The 22,670-nt window shown below is 54.8% G+C and overlaps 1 protein-coding gene across 1 annotated transcript in view; it reads left to right on the top strand.

Moving 5' to 3' along the window:
• Window positions 1-21,885, top strand: part of PITPNM3 (PITPNM family member 3) — a 70,214-nt gene extending 48,329 nt beyond the window's left edge. Inside the window, exons 8-21 of the mRNA XM_063109832.1 lie at window positions 1,815-2,004; window positions 2,378-2,500; window positions 2,957-3,141; window positions 5,511-5,683; window positions 6,962-7,132; window positions 8,486-8,680; window positions 9,365-9,513; window positions 10,580-10,696; window positions 13,574-13,690; window positions 14,041-14,189; window positions 14,459-14,608; window positions 16,654-16,837; window positions 19,976-20,104; window positions 21,580-21,885. Of these exons, the coding sequence (XP_062965902.1) occupies window positions 1,815-2,004; window positions 2,378-2,500; window positions 2,957-3,141; window positions 5,511-5,683; window positions 6,962-7,132; window positions 8,486-8,680; window positions 9,365-9,513; window positions 10,580-10,696; window positions 13,574-13,690; window positions 14,041-14,189; window positions 14,459-14,608; window positions 16,654-16,837; window positions 19,976-20,104; window positions 21,580-21,885 (2,338 nt within the window). The remainder of the gene's footprint in view (window positions 1-1,814; window positions 2,005-2,377; window positions 2,501-2,956; window positions 3,142-5,510; window positions 5,684-6,961; window positions 7,133-8,485; window positions 8,681-9,364; window positions 9,514-10,579; window positions 10,697-13,573; window positions 13,691-14,040; window positions 14,190-14,458; window positions 14,609-16,653; window positions 16,838-19,975; window positions 20,105-21,579) is intronic.
• Window positions 21,886-22,670: the final 785 nt, after the last annotated feature.

Here is a 22,670-nt window from a genome sequence, read left to right as displayed (position 1 = left end):
GGGTTAGGGGTGAAAGGGAGGCTGTTGGCAAGTCCATTCCACCCCTGTCCCCCTCGCATGAGCCACCAGAGGCTTGAGGCTGCTGCAGAGACCGGCTCTCAGGAATAGCTCCCACCCACTGGGGCTTAAGGAGGGTGGGAAAAGTCCCCAGCAGGGAGCCAGTGCTCTCGGTGGGGCGTGGCTCCAAGGAGGGGCTGAGCAGGGTGGGGGAGGGCCCATGTCCCCTGCCCTGGGGCCTCTAGCTGGTCAGGAGAGAGCATGGGCAAGCCCCTTCCCTTCCCTGGGCCTCACTTTCCCCCCTCCAGACAGGAGCAGAGACTCTGATTGATCTGTGTCCTGGGACATCCACATGGCAGATGTCAATCAGAGTTGGAAGGAAGGAAGGAGATTAGGTCAGTAGTTCGGCTAATTGCCCAAATCCCTGGGGTGATTCTTGTTAAACCACAAGGTGTTCAGGCCGCTCCCTGGAGTGGTTGATTCAGGAGGGGAGGGGCCTTGGAATAGGCACCTTTAACAACTGCTCCCGCTTCCTGCTCTGCAGGAGATTCGGAAGCTAATCCAGGAGTTAATTGTGCTAGTTCGTAATCAATCTCAGACCCACCCCCCCAAACTGCCTCCAGGACATCTGACCTCCAGAGCCAGGTCACTCCTATCTCCAGGAAGATAGATGGCCGGGCCATTTGAGGGGACAGCAGGAGGGAGCTTACCTCTTCCCCCAGGCAGCTCCTTGCCAGGGCCATTAATCACCCCATAATCACTGCTGGAAGGGAGCTCTTTCTCAGCTAATTAAAATCTCTCCGGCTGCAATCGAGGCACGTTTCCTCTAATTTGTGTTCTTTGGAGATGAGGAATGGCAGGTGGGGCTGGCCTTGCGCACCATGAGGACTCTGCCACCCGCTGAAGGTGCCTGAGCACTTTCACCTGCCCCAGACTCTGTTGAGTCCCCAGTGGGATCTGCGTTAGGCTCTTGGTCAGCCTGAGCTTGGACTGTGGGGGAAGGGCAGGCTCTGGGCAGGGAGTGGGTAGTTCCTGGCCTCCCTCTGTGGTCCTTCTGGACCAGCCAGGCCCAAGAGTACATCTGGGTCCAATGACCCAGGGGACAGAGGCAAGGGGCTGGGGGTGGGGCATACTGCTGGGAGGCTGTTCTCAGATGAGTCTAAGCTACCCAGAGAGGGAGGGACTTCTAGTAGGGAGGTGGGGAGGTGTGGGGCCAATGCAAAGAACGGACAATCCACTGGTGGTGGGGTCCTGGTGGGCAGGCTCTCTCAGCCCTCACTGGGGTCACAGGCCTTTCTGCAGAGCCGATGAGAGCTCTGGATCCTCTCCCCACTACACAGCACTCACAACATCACACATGCAGCTCTGTGCAACTCTCCAAGCTGTGGCCACCATGTGATCCCCACAGCCAGCAGGCTCTCTTGTTTCTCAGCTTCTCTTCAGCCTTCCTTGAGGCCTAGTACCAACCCCACCTCCTCCAGGAAGTCTGCTGTGATGATATGTCCCCACCCTGATCCACGTTAGCTGGCTCTCCAGCTGATTTCTTCCTCCACAATTGGAGTGACCTTTGGGGCTCTGCTGCTACAGGAGACTCCAGGGCCCACACCATGGGCTGGCATGGGGATGGACACACGGGGGTCAGCACAGGCTTGGCCCTCCAACCCCCACTTCCCCTGCCTTCATTGCCTGTGCTGTGTCTCACTGGCTCCTGCCTGGGTCCTCCTGGCCAGCGTGTGCTCTCTTCTGCCTGGTCCTCAGCCCCCAACCTGCCCTCCTGCCTGACCCCAGCTGGGCTTACCTTGGCCCCCTGTCTGCAGCCTGAACCCCTACAGCCATGACGAGGGCTGCCTCAGCACCAGCCAGGACCACGTCCCTCTGGCCGCCCTGCCTCTGCTGGCCATCTCCTCCCCACAGTACCAGGATGCGGTCGCCACCGTCATTGAGCGAGCCAACCAGGTGTATGGGGAGTTCCTCAAGTCCTCGGATGGGATTGGCTTCAGCGGGCAGGTAGGACTTCCTTGGAGAGAGGCTGGGCTCTGCCGGAAGGATCAAGACCAGGCTGTTCTAGAACTATAGCATCTGAGATTGGAGGGGGCTTTTGAGATCTTTGGGTTTGCCCTCATTTTACAGATAGGAAACTGTGGCCAACAATCTGAATTCTGACCTGGGTCTGACCCCTGTTCTCATGCTGACCCTGGGCCTAGGCTAAACCTCAATCCCGGGATGAACACCCTCCCCACACCCCATTTGGGATCTCTCAGTACCTACCTAGGACAGAGTCCTTATTCTCCCGGGGGACGCGACCCCTGCTCTGGCTGGGTGTGGAGGTGTGGGGAGTCAGTGGTGGGCAGGCCTGCAGGCCCGGCTGTGCCTCCTCCAGGTGTCTCTCATCGGGGACTGTGTGGGTGGCCTCCTGGCCTTTGACGCCATCTGCTACAGTGCGGGGCCGTCAGGGGACAGCCCGGGCAGCAGCAGCCGGAAGGGGAGCATCAGCAGCACCCAGGTGCGACAAAGCGGTGGGACTGGGTGAGGGTCATGTCTCTGGGAGCCCTCCCCCAGCCCCAGAGTAGCAGAGGCCTCTGTGAGGGAGCTGGCACTGGTCTTCCATGTTGGCACCATGACATCCAGTTTACAAAGGATTATATCATAGTCCTCTAAGAGTAGCAAGAGATTATCATTACAGTTGGGGAAACTGAGGCCCAGAGAGGGCTGATTTGGGCTTGGCTCTCCATACACCTGTCCAGCGTCCCAGCTCTATCACCAGTCCCTGTGGATGTAGGAAACAGCCTGTACCTAGGACCCCACCATTATTGTGTCGTGGCTTTCATGCATGTTTTGGAAGAAGTGTAGCCCTTCACATCTTAGGAGGAAGGGGTTCATTTGTGCCTGGGGAAGGAGGCAGGGCCCCGGGAATCTTCTGTGACAGCAGTGCTCTCTGGTCCTCTGCCTGACCCCAAAGGACACCCCAATTGTGGTGGAGGAAGACTGCAGTCTGGCCGGCAGCAAGCGTCTCAGCAAAAGCAACATTGACATCTCCAGCGGCTTGGAGGATGAGGAGCCCAAGAGGCCATTGCCGCGGAAACAGAGCGACTCCTCCACCTATGACTGTGAGGCCATCACCCAGCACCATGCCTTCCTCTCAAGGTAACTCCCTCCCTATCCCCTGCCTAGAGTCCTCTGGGAGGCCCGTGAACAGTCTCATGTCTCAGGCCCTGCATGGGGGCCTATGGACAGGCTCTGAAATGCTGGGACAGAAGCTACTTGCCAGCGACTCTGCACCTAGACCTGGGAATCTGCTCCCCATCCCTCCCCGACTGTCCCCCACCCCACCCCCCAACTTGCAGAGAGACCAGGACAATTGGGTTCATCTTTCTGAGCCTCGGCTTCATCTTCTGCAAAAGAGTAACACTAACAGATGTGGGCGTGTTTTGTGAGCTACCCCACGTGTGTGTTCTCATCATCTCTCAGATGGGGAGACAGAGGACCAAGTAGGTCAGGAGCTTTCTGGGGGGTCACAGCACGTTCCTGAAGATCTGGGGTCAGCATTCTGATCTCCCTACCCCCAGCTGGTGCTTTCTACAAACTTTTGTTTGTAGGCCAGGCAAGGTCCCCATGGAACTGTCCACCCTTTAACTTTCTAGATGAGATGTGTTAATCAACATGGATGAAATGAATTATCCGCACGTTGATTCAGGATACAAAGCGCTATTGAACAGACCTAAAAGGGAGGGAGCCCCTTTCTTTCCTTCTCAACTCTTCCTCCCTCCTTCTGTCTTACCCGGGTGACAAGTGCCATGAAGACAGTACAACATTTGGAAAATATATCATCTCACCACTCAGAGTGAACCACCGTTAACATTTTGGTGTTTTATGTCTGTATTTTTTACATGCTTGCATATAGTTTTACTTTAAAAATCCCCCCTCCAACCTTGTATATTGTGATCTCCCCATATAATTAAACATACTTGGTAAATATTCTTAATGGCAATATATTTTATTGAGTGAAAGGACAACAGCTTACTTAATTCTGGTGACTGGACATTTTGGCTTTTTCCATTTCTTCACTATTATAAATGGCACTGCCGTGCTGTTTATACACTTTGTGCGTAAACAGTAATATATATATTAGGGTTATTTCATTTGGATGGGCTCCTGGAGGAGGAATTATTAGGTCAAAGGCTCTGCATGTTTAAATCTCTGAAGATTTAAACAGATTATTTTGGACAGATTATCCTTGAGAAAAGTAGCTACTTTCAAGCGATGGTTGCAGGGTGAAAATCTCCACATTTCTGGTTCATTCATCCTTGAAAAATCCTTTAGGAAAGCCCCAAATGTAGAGAGGGGCAATAAGTTAGAGGCTTTTGGTAGCGGGTGCAACACAGCCAGCTTTTCGCTCTGGTGTAGGGACAGATGGCAGTTTCTTTGGCAATTAGGTAGCTGGTGTGTGTTTAGGGACCACGCCATACATACAAAGTGTATCGTTAAACGCCAGAGTCACTGTCCTCACTGTGAGATACTCACACTGCGGGAGGCAGAAGGGCGCGTGGGGACTGTGGATCCTGCTGCGCACCTCGCTCACTCTGCAGGGTGCCCACACTCTTCAATCGTCATTTCTAACATTTTTTTCTCCTCCACGTTGAGTATTTTAGTTGAATTTGCATTCGGTAAATTGACTGATAAAGCATGTAATCCCACTGTTATGTTTTTACCTGTGAGCTGTACCTAATGCTAGCTGCAAGGTCCCCCGTTTTCCTCCTGATCCTTGGCATCCTGCTCTGGGTCTGTGGCTGAACATAACTTGGACTCTCTTTGGGGCCATGGGTGCCCAGGATGGGGATGGTTGGAATTCTGTGTGCCTTGCGTTTTCCTCTTTAAGCTCTGCCTCATCTGCGGGCTGGAGGAGGGTGGTGGGGTGACCAAGCTGTGTGCATCTGTCTGTGGATTGCCTGGGACATGGGTGAGGATGAAAGCCCTAATCCTGGCAGAGCTGACATTATCCAGCTGGTCTGTATATTGGCCAGGCTGAGCTTCTCCAGCAGATGGTGCAGGGATTCTCAGTGTGGCCATCACAAAACCAGATCGACCAGTGTGTAAGATGCTTAAGTGCTTTCAGGTGCTCAGCCTGTCTCTGTAAATAAAGTTTTATTGGGTCACAGCCAGACATGTTTAAGTATTGTCTATGGCTGCTTTCATGCTCCAATGGCAGAGTTAAAGAGATGTTATAGAAACCATATGGCCCTCAATATCTAAAATATTTAATATCTAAAATATTTACTATCTGGCCCTTTGCAGAAAAAGTTTGCTGACCCTAAATTCGGCCAGACCCTGATGGCTAATGCTGAGATTGTGTTTGATGGTGTCTGGGAAGTGGACCCTGCTTCTGAGCCCTGTCCCAGAAACAGAGGGTCGGGCGCCCCATGCTCAGATGTTAGGCTGTGCTGCTAAGTGAACACTCCCACGTTCTCTCGGTCCTTCCCTAATCTGTCCTGTCCTGTGTCCTCCTCCGTCCACAGCATCCATGCCAGTGTCCTGAAGGATGAGGCCGAGCTCCCTGTGGCCAGGGGGCCCCAGCTTCCGGAGGTCAACCTGGGCCGCTTTGACTTCGATGTGTCTGACTTCTTCCTCTTTGGCTCACCACTGGGCCTGGTCCTGGCCATGCGGAGGACAGTGCTGCCCGGGCTGGACGGTGGGTATGGCATGGGCTGGGGCCTGAGACGTCTGGGTGTCACTAGGCCTCTGTGTCAGGGCCTTAACATGGGAGGAGTGGGGGGTAGATGGAGTTGGTGGGGGCGGGGGAGGGGGAGAGAATGAGTGGAGAGAGAAGGGGCAGTTTCCCCAGATGGGTAAAGGATTGCACTGTCCCTATCACATGCACCTGGCTAATTTGTGGTCCCATTGGCTGGTAGTTATGTCCTGTGGGAAGATAAGCCATGAATCTTCACCCTATTGCATCCCACTCCCTCCTTCCCCTGTCCATAGGCAGATCCACTGCAGCCAGGTCAGTCTTCCTGATCCACCCCCTGCCACAACCCCTTTTACCCAAGTGTACCTTAGTGCCTTTGCTCAGGAAGTAACTGCAGCCTTACATGTCTTTTTCCATTTCTCTAAAATGCACACGTGAGGTAATTTGCACCAGCAGGGGGTTTAGCAGTGACCCTGAGGACAGGAGCACAGACTGTCAGAGGCTGGAGGACACCTGGGATATTAACAGATTGATTCTTTTCACTAAAGCTTACTGACAACCTACAATATGAAACAAAGCGAGAAGCGCTCTGATTGAAATGGAGGAGAGAGGGCAGAACCCCATGGCTGCCCTCAGTGTTGCTAAGGAACCCTAGGCCTCCCTGGGTGCTGGACCGTCCAGTCCCCTGACCTAGAGGGGACCGGGAGTCTGGCTGATGAGGTGGAGGCCTCAGTGGAGACACCTGCTGGTCAATGAGAGAAGTGTTCCGCCAGCACTGGCAAGCCTGGGACCCCTATCTAGCCCCAGGCCTAGGAATTGAGTGGTGCATAGAGGTGCTCTGGGAGCTGGAGGAAGAGGCAGCAGACCTGACTAAAAGAGTGAGGGTTGGCTTCATAGATCAGGCAGCAGCCAAGCGAAAGAAAGCTGGAAGAATTGAAAGGAGTCTGACCAGTGGAGACAGTGGAGGAGGTCCTATGAGGAGGAAGTGACAGCTTGAACACAGGCAGAGAGGAAGGAAAGCAGCAAGCCTGACTGGGGAACTGCAGATGTTCACCACAGCTGCAGTGTGGGGTGCCTATAGTGGTGTTCCTAGGTGGGGCAGATTGGCAAGGCCTTGATGCCAAACTGAACCATCATGGCTTTGTTCCTGCCAGTAGCAGGAAGCCATGGGAGGTTCTTGAGCAGAGGAGTAGGCTACTCGAAGCTGCACTCCAGGGAGCCTTCTAGGGGGAGCAGGTGCTAGAAAGGGGCTTCCCCATGTGTTCTCCCCATTCACCCCAGGTTTCCAGGTGCGTCCTGCCTGCAGCCAGGTCTACAGCCTCTTCCACTGTGCAGACCCCTCTGCTTCACGGCTCGAGCCGCTGCTGGATCCCAAGTTCCACCTGGTGCCTCCCGTCAGTGTGCCCCGCTACCAAAGGTTCCCATTGGGTGACGGACAGTCCCTCCTCCTTGGTAGGTTCTTGGGAGTGTGAGAGAGTGTTCTGAGTAAGAGGCTGGACCCTAGCCAGGTGTACTCCAGGGCTGCCCTCTCTGGTCCAGCCTCTCCAAGCTGTTAGCTAATGGGGCGACTCATCTGAGCAGGGTCTGTGTGCTCTTGGAGGAAACGAGAACAGGAAGAGAGCTGATTCCTTTATCTTCAGCGCAGCCCATCTACACCAAGCACCTGATCTGTATGAGGCATCTTGGGGCTCAGAGACTCAGGCTCTGCCCCCCACCCCACAGGCTCCCAGCCTAACTCCTGTCACCAGGGTCCGTGTAACACTCAAATTGTCAGACCTGATGGCAAGTCGAGGGATCCGTGTTCAGTGCTATTCTCAAGTACCCAACCTAGACTCTGGAGGAGCAGAGTAGGGAGTGTGTCATCCTGGTGGGCTTCATGGAAGAGGTGACCTTTGACCAGGGCCTGGACAAGGGAGGTGCATTTGGGTGATGGAGAAGAGCTGGAGGACTGGGACTGAGCTCTTCTAGGTGGAGAGAACTACAGGAGCAAGGGCGGGTGGGTTTGGGGAAGGGTCAGTGGGTCAAGTGGGGACAGGTGGGTATGAACTTGGTGTGTTGTCAAGGGGAGGCCTGTAATGGACAGTCAGGGGCTTGGAAATCAGAGCCCTGGCTCCATACTCCAGTTGAGGAGGTTTAGCCTAAGCCTGTTCAGGGGTTTGGATCAAAGGTAGGAGGTGAGGGGTCGGGAGGCTGTGCATGTGGCTCGTTCAGAGTTAAAAACCATCCCCTCCCCACCCCCCATTTCCATAAAGACAGTTTCCAAAGCCCTGCTTTGTCAGGAGCTTCGATGGGTAGATGAGCCTCTAAAAATCTCCCCCCGCAACCTGAAATTGTCCCTCTTTGGTCAAGGGATCCCCCTACCCTGAGATGCCACACAAGCTCTCAGGCTGGAGTCCCCATTCACTTCCAGTCTCAGCCACGATCCTTTGTGGGTCAGGGGAGGAGTCTGATAAGAGAGGACATGGTTATGGGTCACCCCTGTGACATCAGCTGTGCTTTTGGGGCAATCTTCCAGAAGTTCCTTTGGCAGCTTTCCTATTGGGTGTGGGGGTGATGGTTGGGGCCCTGGCTGGTGCTTGAATAACTCACAACTTAACACAGCAATATAGCAGTATACTGTGGCCAAGGAGCCCCTGCAGGCCCCAGGGGTGAGCGGTGCAGCTGCCTGGTGCAGCAGTGCAGGTGCTCAGCAGCCAGACTGGCTTCTCCAATAGCCCAGCTTCCTGCCCAGTACAGGGCTGGCACTGGTGGCCAGCTCTATTGGAGACACACTACTCAGTCCTGACTTTGAAATTCCCCCTCCAGCTGATGCCCTGCACACCCACAGTCCCCTCTTCCTGGAGGGCAGCTCCTGGGACAGCCCACCGCTTCTGGATGCTCCAGCCTCGCCCCCTCCAGCCCCGAGGTCCCAGCAGCCTGGAAGACGGCTGAGCGAGGACAGCTCCCACAGTGGGAGCTCAGGGTCCTTGGACAGCTTGGCCCCCACGGGCACCTCCCGCAGTAAGTGAGGTCCTTTTGGGGCCCTGACTGGCTTTGAGGGAGAGGGGCCTTCCTTTGGATGGTCGCTGGCCCACTGCCAGGGCTGCTGGGGGCAGGTTCTTGGGTGGGGAGGAGGGCAAAGGAGATCCTGGGTGGCATCCTTGCCTTTGGGGAGCTGGTGGTCTGTTGGCAGAGACCTGGCTTCAGACTGAATCCTTACCCTGGCCCCAGACTGGGCTTAGAGCTTGGAGAGAACCTTGAGCTCTGACCCTGGCCCAAGACTGAGCTGCCTGAGCTCTGATCTTAAAGAGAGGCCTGACCTCTGACCGTGGACCAGGCCCTGACCTTTCCAGGCATAGACTGAGCCCTGACCTCAGACAGAGCCCACTGGGAGTCACTGCTGACCGGCAGTCCTGGGGGAGACTGGACACCCCTATGGGACTGGCTCTCATTCCTAGACACCAACTGGAGCACATGGCTTCGAGGAGGTGTGCGGGTGGAGGGGCAGGTGGGCTGTGAGGAGGTAGGGGAAACAGCGGCAGATTCCCCAGAGCTCTTTCAGAGCAGGGTGCTCTGGCCCCAACCTTGTGCCTCACGTGGCACATCCTCCACTGACTGGGTCTGTACAACAGGAGTCCCACGCTGCCCCTTGGGTCAAGGCCCTGGGCAGGCCACTTTGTGCTCACCTTCCTTTTGGACCTGCAGTCACGGCCAAGTGGTGGGGTACCAAGCGGATCGACTATGCCCTGTACTGCCCTGATGTCCTCACAGCCTTCCCCACCGTGGCCCTGCCCCACCTCTTCCACGCCAGCTACTGGGAGTCCACCGATGTGGTCGCCTTCATCCTGAGACAGGTACTGCTGCCTCCTCCTGGGTCCTGCCGCAGGCACCGTGGGAGGATTCTGTACTTCTCTGTCTACAGAAGAGGCTTGTCGTGCAGGCCACGTGGAGCATTTGCTTGGTTTTTGGACATGTAAAGTGTGAGATGCCTGTTAGATGCTGGGAAGGCGGGTGAGTGAGATGAGCCTGGAGCTTAGGGAAGATGTCAGGATTAGAGATAAAAATGTGGGAGCATCAGGGATTGGGTGGCATTTAAAATTGGTGATGAGTGCCTGCCAAGGGAATTACTATAGATAGGGAGTGCAGGGCTGAGTCCTGGAGCTCCCTGGGGGAGATGAGGAAGAACCACCAAAGGAGACTGAAGAGGGCATCCCTTGAGATCGGATGAGAACCTTGAGAGTGAACCCTGAGCTGGGCAGGATGGAAGTCTCTGGGCTTTGGCAAGAAAAGCTTCAGTGGAGTGATGGGGACAGAAGCCTGGGTGGAGTGGGCAGAGGAGAGGAGGCAGGAGAGGCAGGCAGAGCATAGGGTAAGTCTTGCATAGAGTGTTGCTGGTGGGGAGAACAGGGATGAGATGGGAATTGGAGAGGGACAGGGGCTTCTAGGGAGAGTCTTTTTTTGAGATGGCAATATGCAGCATATTTGGATGCTGAAGAGAAAGATCTAGCAGAGAGCGTCTAACAAGAGATGCAGGATTGGGAGGAGAGCGTTGCTGGAGCAACATCCTCAGGAAAGAGGAGGGGCAGGGGTCAGGGCTCCAGCTGGCCTTAGGTAAGGGTCACCTGTCCTAATAAGAGGGAGGACAGAGAATGGGTACAGATGCAGGTAGCAGCTAGGTTTGGGCATGGAGGACAGAAGCTACTCCAGGAATGGAGCCATTTGGGAGACAGTGCTCTGGCCCCAGCTGTCAGAACAGGGGGGCAGGGGCCCCAGCCTCCTGAGAGTTCCAGGCTGGGAGGTGGGGAGGCCAGGGGGAGGGCCCGGCTGGCCACGAGCTGTTGGGCCCTGACACCCTGGGGCAGGGGGGTGAGGAGGGAGAATGTCCCAGAAGGCCTGACGGGGAGCACTGCTGTTGGTCAGGTGATGCGCTACGAGAGCGTGAGCGTCAAGGAGAGTGCTGGCTTGGATCCTGCGGCACTGAGTCCTGCTAACCCCCGGGAGAAGTGGCTTCGTAAACGGACCCAGGTCAAGCTGCGGGTGCGTGCATGCTGGCGTTGCATGCCAGTTGGGACTGTGGCCTCATGGCAGATAAGAGCTTTGATTTGCTCTTCAGAGCTCAGTGCCCACACAGGCTGGTATTCTTGCTGAGATGAGGCCCCTGGTGCTGCAGCAGGGAGGGTGTGTGGGTTGGTTCCCTGTGGCCTGGCTCCATAGCAGCCCTGAGGGTCAGGGTCCAGAGCACTGGGGATGGTGAGCAGATGCCAGTTATGGAGCAGTTGCTATATGCCAGTCTTCTACAGAGGTGGAGTTGAATCAGAAAGAGTCCTGGGGGCTCTCAGTGTGACGTACCATTGAGTATGGCCTGGAATGTGTCGTGATAGAGGGAGGCGTAGATTAGGACAAAGATGGAAAGAAGGATTGTCAGGGCAGGTCACTCAGGACTTCCCTGAAGAAGAGGTTTTGCTGTAGGGTACTGAAGGATGAATAGGAGTTCGGGATGCATACATTCATTTATTTACTTAGCAAATTATCATCAATGCCTGCTGTGTCTCAGTCCCTCTGCTAGGGAGTGGGGCATAGAGATCTACAGACATATTGCTATGGTGGGTACCTCCAGTTTGGTGGGAAGATCAGACATGGACCCTATGAACAGTCCCAAAGGGTAGACGGTAATCAATGTGTCATGAATCAACTTTTTTTTTTTTTTGTAAATCTATGTATTGAGATATAATTCACCCATTTAAATTGTACACTTCAATGGATTTTAGTATATTCACAGATGTCTGCCACTATCACCACAGTTAATTTTAGAACATTTTTATTACCTCAAAAAAGAAACCCCGTTGCCCTTAGCTGTCATCTGTCCATCCCTATCCCCTCTCTACCTGCCACCCCTCAAGCAATCAGTAATCTACTTTCTGCAGAATTGCCTATTCTGGACATTTCATTTAAATGAAATCATATATGTTTTTTGTGTGTGTCTGGCTTCTTTTGGTTAGCATAATGTTTTCAAAGTTCATCTGCGTTGTAGCATGGGTCAGTAGTTCATTCCTTTTTATGGCTGAATAATATTCCATTGTATGGACATACTTCATTTTTTTACCCATTCATCAGCTGATGGACATTTGGGCTGTTTCCACATTTTGGCTATTGTGGCTAATGCTGCTATGAATATTCATGAGTAAGTTTTTGTGCGGACATATGTTTTCATTTCTCTTGGGTACATATCGAGGAGTGGAATTACTCGATCCAGCGCTAACTCTGTTTAATCATTTGAGGAACTGCCAGACTGTTTTCCATAACCGCTGCCCGTCTCACATTTCCGCAGTAGTGTGTGAGATTTCTGATGGCTGCACATCCTCACCAGCGGTTATTATCTGTCTCTGATTCTAGTCATCCTAGCGGGTGTGACAGGGTAACTCATTGTGGTTTTGATTTGCGTTTCCCTGATGACTAGAGAAGCATCTCTTCAGGCGCTCATTTCCGTGAATCAACTCTTCCCTCACCAGTGCTCCTGTAAAGGAGGCCGGTGTTCCCCACTTCGCTGAGTGTCTCCAGGGCAGGGCCCATGACTGGTTCCTCTCAGGGACAGGTGCAGATGAGGTGTCTGCAGATGTTTAGTGAATTGAGTTAAAATGCATGGGAGGCCGGCTGGTTAGTTCAGTAGGTTCAATTGTAGTCTTGTAACACCAAGGTCATAGGTTTTGGTCCCAGTACCAGCCAGCCGCCAAAGAAAAAGTGTGTGAATTAAGAGGAGGTAGAGACCACATCTTTGGAGAGTGCTTCTTGGAGGGGATGTAGTTGAGTCAGGTCCTAGTGGGTGGTCTGAGACGTGGGGGCAGAGAGCAGGGATGGCACATGGGGTGGGAAACAGTGTGTGCAGAGGCCTGGAGGCCACTGCAGAGTTGGCCTGAGAGGATCAGAGGGGCACAGAAGGGGAGCAGCAGGAGATAAGGCTGAAGAAGTTGCTAAAGCAAGGCTTGGAAGGCTGAGCTCAGGGTTTGGACTTCATCCGGAGAGCACTGGGGAGCCTGGCAGGCTGTCACAGGTCTGTGCTTTATAAGGATGGACAATTTGTCACAGGGCTTGGTTTTGACTAAGGAGCTCAATTAGGAAGCTATTAGCACAGTCCAGGCAAGAGGTAATGTGGGTGTGGGAAAGAGACTGATGTGACCCATACTATAAAGGAAGGGTCACCAGATGGAAGGACTCAGGTGTTGAAGGCCGGGCTGGGAGTGGTGGGTGGTCAGGGGCAACACAGGCCTTGGAGCTATGGAATGGATGCAGCAGAAGTGAAGGAGAACGGGAATGCTGAGATGGATACAGACAAAGTGACCCAATGTCCAGGATTGCTCCAAAATAACCCGGGGCGGCACGAGGCTGGGGCTGGGATCTAGGGCGAGGGAGGAACAAAGTCAGAGGGTCTGTGAGGTGTTCAGTGGTGGAGCTGTGCCAGGCTCACGTGGCTTTGTTGCATATTCTCTCTACTCTTTTATGTTTGAAATTTTCCACCGGAGGAAAAAAATAAAAAAGATGGATGGTAAATGGCTGTTGGACATGAGGTGTGATGTAGAAGAAAGATCCAAGGTGAGGGGGCAGTTTCCAGCCTAGGAATGTAGGATTGGATGGCAGCTGTGAGGACTGGTTGTTGCCACCAGGCTGTGGGAGAGTCACAAGCAGCAAATGGACATCTGCAGGAAGCCCAGGGCGCCCTGAAGACAAGTTAGGGGCTCACAGTCTTGTTTTTCTCATGGGTTCTGTGGGAACATGTCTCTGAAACGCTAACGGAGGTTAATAGAAGACATGATTCAGTAGATATACACTTCGCTCCCCCAATCCTAAGAATGCTTTAACGATGAAGCAGGGTTGAGCCTCTCTTGCAAGGGTTGAGCCGGCTTCTTTCTGTCCTTCCAGAATGTCACTGCTAACCACCGGGCCAACGACGTGATTGCTGCTGAAGGTGGCCCCCAGGTCCTGGTGGGGCGGTTCATGTATGGGCCTCTGGACATGGTAGCTCTGACTGGAGAGAAGGTATTGAGGGCTGGGCATCCGCTCCTCACCCAGTCCACCTGCACCAGGTGTCTCATGGTACCACATGGCATGTGGGTGAGGGTCCCAGGAGGGCCAGCTGCCTGTGGTGGGAGCATCAGGTCAGGGAGGACAAGCAAGGAGGGAGGAACAAGCTGGAGCATCTGAGGAGGACTGAGAAGCCAGGGTAGCTGCAGTGGTGAGCTGGGAGGGTGGTAGGAGCTGGGGGTCGTTAGGCAGGCACCTGAGCCCCAGGGCCTGCTGTCCTGGCAGAGGGCACCCCAACCTGCCCCTTTGCCAGCCTCCAGTCACTCCGCTTTCAGTGAGTCCCCTGTCCCCCTCACTGCCTGCAGGTGGACATCCTGGTGATGGCAGAGCCATCCTCAGGCCGCTGGGTCCATCTGGACACAGAGATCACCAACAGCAGTGGTCGAATCACATACAACGTGCCGCGGCCCCGGCGTTTGGGGGTCGGCGTCTACCCTGTGAAAATGGTTGTCAGGTAGGACCCAAGGGGACATTCTCATGGCGGTTACTCCATTCCCATGGCCCTTCCAGCCAGGCCTGTCCAGAAGACAGGGTCCTTGGGGCTCTACTCTGGGCCCCATCTCTGTCTGCGTGAACAGAGGAGAGTGGAAGAGGTCACTAGTTGTGGCATCAGGAGATGGCACCCAAATTCTCTCTGAGCCTGGCCCCAGACTGAGATCTAACTCCAGCCACAGGCTGACATGACCCTGACTGCCCGACTAACCACACTCTGGTTCCTTTCAGGGGCGACCAGACCTGTGCAATGAGCTACCTCACGGTGCTGCCCCGGGGCATGGAGTGTGTTGTGTTCAGCATTGATGGGTCCTTTGCAGCCAGCGTGTCCATCATGGGAAGTGATCCCAAGGTCCGGCCAGGAGCAGTGGACGTTGTCCGGTGAGTACTACCTCCTGCGAGGACTATGTCTCTCTTGGGGGCAGAAGCCAGCTGTCCTGGGGGAAATGTGTTGTTTTCTCTGGTTTCCTCTAGGAATTCTATTGGTCTCTGGGGCCGGGAGCTGAGAAGTACTGGCTTCACCTCTAATAGTAATTTACTGAGGTCCTTGGGAAAATCCTTACCCCTTTCTAGATCTCAGCTCATTTGTTCATTCATTCGTTCCTTCTCCATCCTTCTTTCCTTCTTTCCCTCCACCCACCTACGCATCCATCACCCTTTTCTGAGGCTGACTCCAGGCCAGGCTCTGTGCTGGGCACTGCTGTGGATAGAGCTCCTAGTTGGAGAAAATTCACGGTCCAGTGGGGAAAACAAGTCATGGGCATGAGAAACTAATCCAAGACTCCAAGTCTTAATCAGGACCCCAAGAGAGGGACAGATACTGGGTACCAGGAGTTCTTAGGGGTTGGGGACTGCCTGCCTTCTCCCACTGATAGCAAACACTTGGGGGGAGAAGGCTGGCCTGGCTGCCAGGAGATTGCCAACCTGAAGATGATCACCAGCTCTGTGGGAATAGGCCCTGGACAGATACAAGGTCATGTCAGTGACTAGCCTCCTCCTTGCAGGGTTGGGCCATGTATTCCCATTACATCCAGCCCCTCCTGAGCCAGTGCCACCTCCCAAAGTTAGGACAGGGAGGCTGTGGTCCTTCCTCTTTGGGGATGTGTGGTACTCTCACCTCCTCACATGGGCTCCTGGCCACCATGGTGTTATCCAAACCTTACTAATCATTAAAAGCTGCTTTTTATCAACACAGGTCACTGAGCCCCACCTCAGAACTAACCAGAATCCCTGCAGGTGACACCTGCACCTGTGCATTTTTACAAAACCTCCCCAAATCTCTCAGATCATCACCAGGTTTAGAAGCCATCAATCTATGTTAGCCAGTTGGTGGCTAGTGCCACAAACACACCCAAACAGGTCTGGGTTCATCTGACATCCTGCAGCCAGGATTCTGTGTGAAGTCAGAGGAGAGCACTTTCCCATTGTGCTGTGAAAGCACAGAGAAAAGAATCTGATTCTGCTTGGGTAGCTGGGAAGGCTTCCTGGAAGAGGGGGCCTTGAAAGATGGGGGATGTGGATATAGGGAGATGGAGTCATGGAGGCTGTCCAGGGGAGGGGTCTGCAGCAGAAGAGCACAGGGCCTGTTGGGGGCAGCAGAACAGCTCTGCGTGGCTGGGGAGATCTGCTACGCAAGGGCAGAGCAGGGAGCATGGCCGTAGCGCAGAGAGGCGTTGGAACTTCTCCCCAGGGCACTGGGGAGCCAGGAATGCTTTTAGGCAAAGGAGTAATGGGTTTAGATTTGTGATTGACACAAATCACCATGGAAACAATACCAAGGATTATATTAAAGCCAACTGTATTGAGCACACCATGCCAGGCATGTTTGAGATTAATTCTTTTCACCAGCATAGTGCTGATAGCACCAAGGTCCAGGGTTTTATCCCTGTACTGGCCAGTTGCAAAAAAAAAAAAAATTCCTTTCATCCTTTGGACAACCATATGAGTAGTTACTGTTATCCCCATTTTGCAGATGGGGAAATGGAAATCCTGAGGGGGTTAAGTAACCTGCCAAAGTTGCATGGCCCAGGATGCTACTGTGTGGCCCAGGAGAGAGATGAGGCCTGAAGTGAGGTTGAAGTGAGAAGGTTGGAGTAAAGACCCTGGCCTGGTAGAATTGAAAAGCTTGCTCCCTGCAGCAGAGGAGGGAAGGAAAGCAGAGCAATCAAAGGTGGCTTGGCTCTGGCTCCAGAAGAGGACATGGACAGGGGGTTGGGAGTGGGGAGATTAGCTTGGTTGTAGGCATGCGATGACCAGAACTCACGGGCTCAGCCAGGAGTGTGGATTTGGGGGTCCCCTTGTTCTCCCTAGCATTCTTCAGAATAGCGCCTCTGGCTTCTCTGGAGGGTAGCAGCAGGTGGGGCGGACCACTGGGCAGAGGGTGTCCTGCATCAGCCGGGCTGGACCCTCCCATGCCATCTCGCCAGGCACTGGCAGGACCTGGGCTACATGATCCTTTACATCACGGGGCGGCCGGACATGCAGAAGCAGCGGGTGGTGTCGTGGCTGTCCCAGCACAACTTCCCACAGGGCATGATCTTCTTCTCGGATGGGCTGGTGCATGACCCGCTGCGGCAGAAGGCCCTCTTCCTCCGCAACCTCATGCAGGAGGTGAGTGCTGGGCCCGGGGCTGGATTCGGCCACACCCAGGCGAGGTGGGGCGGCTGCCGCAGGCCCGCATTGGCCCGGGGAGGGTCGTGAGCCCAACCTTCCTGCCCACTCGTCCCTGCCCCTCTCAACCTGGGTGGGGCCGCATCCATCTGTCTCACAACCTCCCTTTCTGCAAGAGCACTTGCACTTTGCAAAGCACCTTCCGGTGAATGAATCTCACTGGGTGCTTTTCGCAGGCATGTGAGGTAGGTATTATCATCTTCATTGACAGATGAGAAAGGTGGGGAGCTCTGGTGACTTGCCCAAGATCTCAGAGTCTCCTGACTCTAAAGCCTAAACTTTTGTCTGTACACCTGATTATTCATTCAACATATAAGTGCCTATTGTGTTCCTTACTCTGTGTTTGGTGTTGGAGCTGCCCAGAGACAAACAGAACAGGGGACATGCTCTCCAGAGCTTATGACTCAGAGCTGTGATTCTCACAATGAGGACCTGGGACCAGCACCTTAGGAGCACCTGGGAGCTCATTAGAAATGCACATTCTCGGGCTCCATCTCAAAGTTACTGGGGAGAGGGCTCAGTGATCTTTACACAAGCCTCCAGGGGATTCTGATACACAGAAAAATTTTCAGAATTGCTGATCTAGATCAGGGGTTGACAAACTATGGCTAAATCCAGCCCACAGCCTGTTTTTATAATGACCTGTGAGCTAAGAATAGCTTTGACACTTTCAAATGGTTGGGGGAGGAAATCCCAAGAGTATTTCATGATGTGAAAATTATATGAAATTAAAGTTGCAGTGTGCATAAACGAAGTGTCATAGGAACACGGCCAAGCTCATTTTTGTGCATTGTCTGTGGCTGCTTTTGCACTGCAATGGAAGAGTTGAGTAGTTCTGACAGAGTGCAAAGCCTAAAATATTTACTATCTGGCCTTTCACGGAAAACGTCTGCCAATCCCTGATCTAGAAGAAGAAAGACATGTAAATTGACAATTACTGGTTTGTGGTTGAAAAAGGCCCTACTGGCAAACAGGAGAGGAAGGACTTAAGATTGTCTGGGGAGGCCAGGGAAGGCTTCTAGGAGCTGGTAACTTTTGAGCTGAGTCTTGAAGCATAGTACGAGTCAGGTCGACAGTGAAACAGCATGTGCAGAGGCACAGAGGCAGGAAGGAGCCTGGGGCATTCTCAGAGCTGTAGGCATCCGGGATGGGGGTACATGCATGCAGGGCCAGACCCAGGACAGGTGGGAGCAGAGGCCCCAGAGGTCATCAGGGGCCTGAGCTTGGCAGGTCTTGAAAACCAGGCCCAGACCATGAGCTCTCTGCTGAGGGCCATGGGGAGCCATGGAAGAGTTTAAAGCAGAGGAGTGGCCGTGTCTGATCTGGGCTGTAGAAAGATCCCTCTGGCACTGTGTGGAGAACGGATTGGTGGGAGAAACAAGAGGCAGGGAGGCCAGTTAGGAGGCTGTTGCCCAAGCAAGAGACAGAGAGTACAGAATCCAGGTGGTGACCAGGGGATGAAGAGAAAAGTGTGCGCAGGCATGAGAATCAGGAGGGAGAATGTCCATGTTGGGTGACCAGGAGGGACCAAGGTGCTGTTCACCTAACTGTGGTCTCTGTACAGGCAGAGCTTGTTCTGCTCACCAAAATATCTCTGGGATTTGGGGCAATGATGGCACACAGTAGGCACTCAACAAATGTTAGCAGAATGAATAAATGAACGAATGAGTGAATGAATGGATGGATAAAATGGCTGGGGAGGGGTCTGGGCTGGAGGTGGAGATCGGGAGCCATAGAATGAGGCAGGTGGGTGAAGCCACGGGAGGGGAGAAGAGGCTGCGCTGGGCTCCCGAGGTCACGAGGAGGAGCCAGGGACCGGCAGTGGAGTCAGAGGGGGAGAAGGGACAGGAGAGAGAAGCTCTAGGTGGCAGGGCCAGAGGTGGGTTCAAGCAGACAGTGCTTTTCTTGTGAAGAGGTGTGGTATGGTGAGAACTGTCCACCAGGTGAAGACTGGCCACTGAGTGACCTCGGTGAGGAAGGGACACCCCAGAGGGGGCAGAAGCAGCTGGGCGAGGTAAAAATCAGGACAGGTCTGGCAGAGACGGAAAGAATGTGCGCGGCGAGGGCTCCGTGGTTCTGTGAGTTTGTGTAGCAGCTCCCGTGCCAGCGCACAGAGACGGAGACGGTGGAGGATGGAAAACCCCAGGGCTGGGACTTGGCCAGACAGGTGCGGGAGCAGGACGAGGGGCAAGAGAATAAAGGTGGAGGCCAGAGGACATGGGCGCCCGGCCCATGTCCGTGGGGCTGAAGGGCAGCTGGGGTGGGGGGCTCTGAGCGGCAGGGAGGGCAGGAAGCCGTGGTCCCAGCGGCGCTGCAGAGCTGTGAGTTCAGAGGAGGCGGCTCTGGGAAGTGACAGCTGCTGACATTAAAGAAGGCACATGGACAGTTAGTCATCCCAGCGACGGTCAGTCTTAGGAGGAAGGAAAGCTGTGACCTGGGAGCAAAGTCTCCAGTGCGCTTGGGAGGAGGGGGAGTGGGAGGAAAGGAGATGATATTGATGGGGAGGCACAAAGCCGGGGCGGCTGGATGGTGAGCGCCTCAGACGAGGGGGTGGTTTTGTCCAGTGGGGTGGGATGGGAGGGAGGGTGATGATCTGGAGGTGCCGCTGGAGCAAGGAGGATCTTGGGCAGTTCTCTGAACTGGATTGGGGCTTCTGGGTAGGACATGAGACCAGCTTGCAAGAGGCAGCGGGTGAAAAGTGAGCCTTGGCCTGGGGCAGTGTGGATGGCACAGGGTCAGTGGCCAGACAGACCTGGCTCCAGTCCTGGCCTGCGAGGTGCAAAGTTGGAACTCACTTTCCTCAGCCGCAGAGGAGCGCTTTGCCTCATTATTATAGAGCTTACTATAGTGCTGCCCGAGGTGGGGTCAGGAAATGGTGTGGTCATGACTGTTCGCCATGCAGAGCCCCATACAGGCCTGGGGTGTGCAGTGGGGCAGGGACACAGGGTGGACCCATGGCTTGGAGTCTAACAGAGTGCAGATAATGGGTCTCCAAGCAGGGGCTCCCTGGGACTGGTCTAGGGAGCCTTCCTGGGGAGGGTGACTGGTCCCCCCCCCATGAGATGCCCTGTGTTTCAGTGCTTCATCAAAATCAGTGCTGCCTACGGCTCCACGAAGGACATCTCAGTCTACAGCGTGCTGGGCCTGCCCGCCTCCCAGATCTTCATTGTGGGCCGGCCCACCAAGAAGTACCAAACCCAGTGCCAGGTGGGTAGAGGCTGGGCAGGGAGCTGAGTGGGCAGAGGCCAGGAAAAGGGCTGGGGGAGGGGGAGTAGGCAGTTCTTTTTTTGTTTGTTTACTTAATCATTTGTTTGTTTTCATTTTACTCATTCATTCATTCAACAGACACCACTGGGCACTTGCTTTGGGCCAGGCCCTGTGTTGGGTACAGGAGAGAATCCCCAGTGGAGTCAGATGTAGTGTCATCCAGTCTAGTGGGGGAGATGGAGGCACTTTCAGGCAATGACAGTGTAGGCGGCAAGTGCCATGATGCAGGACAGGGAGCACAGAGAATCATGGGGCTCCAGAGAAGAGCAGTGAACCTGGATTCTGGGGCAAGGTTGGCTTTTGGGAGTTTGAAGGGATTTTCCAGGAAGGGCCTGATGTTGGGAGGAGCATTTGTGGCAGAGGCATCAGCAAAAGGCAAGGGCAGGAGGTGACAGAGCACAAGCACATTTTGGGAACTGCCAGTGACTCAGCTTGGCTGTCTGATGTGGGCAGGGAGAGGAGAGGCACTGGATCCGTGGGTGCATCCAGCATGGCCTGTGTGCCTTGCTCTGTTTGGACTCCATGCTCTGAGTCTTTGGCATGCGTGATGGGGAGTGGCATGGTCAGGCTTATGCTTCAGAAAGTTCCCTCAGGCTGCAGGTGCAAGGTGGGTCAGAGGAGTGCCAGGGAAGCAGGGAGGGAGTTGGAGAGAAAGTGGAGGGCCTGAGGGGAATTTCTTAGATAGGGGATGGATTGCATTTGGTAATGAAGGGATCACACATGCAGGATGAAAGAAAAGGAAAGCCAAGGGTGGCACAGCAGTTTCTGGCTTTGGTGACCAGGTAAGAGGTGCCATTATGGGGATTGAGAAGCAGCCTGGGGGAGGAGCAGGTTGAAGGGAAGGAGAGGATCTTCCTTTGGGGCAAGTCCAGTGTGAGGTGCCTAAGAATGACCAGAAGATGATGGGACCTCAGAGTGGGGAACCCCGGAGCCTGGCTCCTCAAACTGATGCATACACTATCACCTGGGGATCTTGTTGAAACACAGATGCTGATTCAGTAGGCCTAGGGTGGGGCCCGCAAGTCTCCCTAACAAGGGTCCAGGGGATGCTGATGCAGCTGGTCCACGGACCACACTTTGCGTAGTAAGGTTTTGAGGACACGGAGAGAAGGACTGGCAGGCAGGGCCGCTTTGTGAAGGACAAAGTTATAGGAGGGACTTACATTTTGGGATTTTAGTGGGAGTGGTAAGGATGGGTGCTTTACCGCCATCAAAAATCCAGAGAACTCTTGTGTGACCTATGGGCACAGATAGAGCTGCAAAGCGGGACACTGGAATGGTACTGAGCTCCCCGCTTCCCCGGGGTTTGGCGGAGAGGATGTTCCAGGGAAATGGCGATGTTGGGGGGACGAGGTCCGGACCAGGATCGGGGCCTGCCCCACCCCGTTGGCCTGACGCCTGTCCCTTGCCCGCAGTTCCTGAGCGAGGGCTACGCCGCGCACCTGGCGGCGCTGGAGGCCACCCACCGCTCGCGCCCCAAGAAGAACAACGCGCGCTTGATCTTGCGCAAGGGCAGCTTCGGGCTGCACGCGCAGCCCGAGTTCCTGCGGAAGCGCAACCACCTGCGCAGGACCATGTCTGTGCAGCAGCCCGACCCGCCCGCCGCCAACCCCAAGCCCGAGCGGGCCCAGAGCCAGCCCGAGTCCGACAAGGACCACGAGCGGCCGCTGCCCGCACTCAGCTGGGCGCGTGGGCCCCCCAAGTTCGAGTCGGTGCCCTGAGGGGCGGGCTGTGCTCAGAGCGGGGGGCGCGACCAGGCTGCCTGCGCGGACGGGAGGGGGCCGCCTTCTCCCGGACACAGGCGTTTTCCTGCTTTTTTCCCTCCCGTGTCTGTCCAGCAGTGTCCGACCAGAGCAGGGAGGGACCCTGCCCGGCCTTGGGGCTCCCTGGGCTGAGACGGGGTGAGATCCGGGGATCTCAGTGCAGCCGCTGCTGCGTCCCCGACGCCTGTGACCGCAAGCCCAAGTCAGGGTTGAATGTTTGTGTAATCCTCGGGGGCAGGTCTGCCTGGAGCTGGAGTGTTTGGGCAAAGTCGACCATCTTTGTGAGTCTCCCAGGCTTGGGCAGAGATGCTAGGCAGGCCCTAAAGGGAGAAGCTCCCAGTCCCAGGACCAACAGTCGCTGGCAGGCACAGCCTCTTGGCTGTCTTGTGGAGGGGTGAGTGGCATCTGTGCCCACCTTCCCTGTGACATCCTGGGTCACATTTTGGGGCTGACTGTCTTATGGCAAAATAGCCACTTTTTGGGAGCAAGAGGACGTCCCCTGGGCTCATCCTCATGAATGTGGTGTCTGTCCACAGCCCTGGGGGGGTGGGGTCTGGTGCTGACGGTCTGTCCTCCTGCAGCTGTCCGTTGTCCCCCCACTTGTCCTCAGTATTCTCACCATTCTCCCGTGGCCCTTGAGGACAGGCGGTCCTCTTCCAGGAGTGCTGCCTTGTGCCCTCCCCTGTGAGGCTGCAGCCTTGGGCTCTGGCCCTGCTGGGCTGGCTGTGAGCCCTTGAGCCCAT

Source organism: Cynocephalus volans, chromosome 10 (genome assembly GCF_027409185.1).
Source record: "Cynocephalus volans isolate mCynVol1 chromosome 10, mCynVol1.pri, whole genome shotgun sequence".
In the NCBI taxonomy this organism is placed as follows: domain Eukaryota; kingdom Metazoa; phylum Chordata; class Mammalia; order Dermoptera; family Cynocephalidae; genus Cynocephalus; species Cynocephalus volans.
This window is presented reverse-complemented; position numbering and strand designations above follow the sequence as displayed.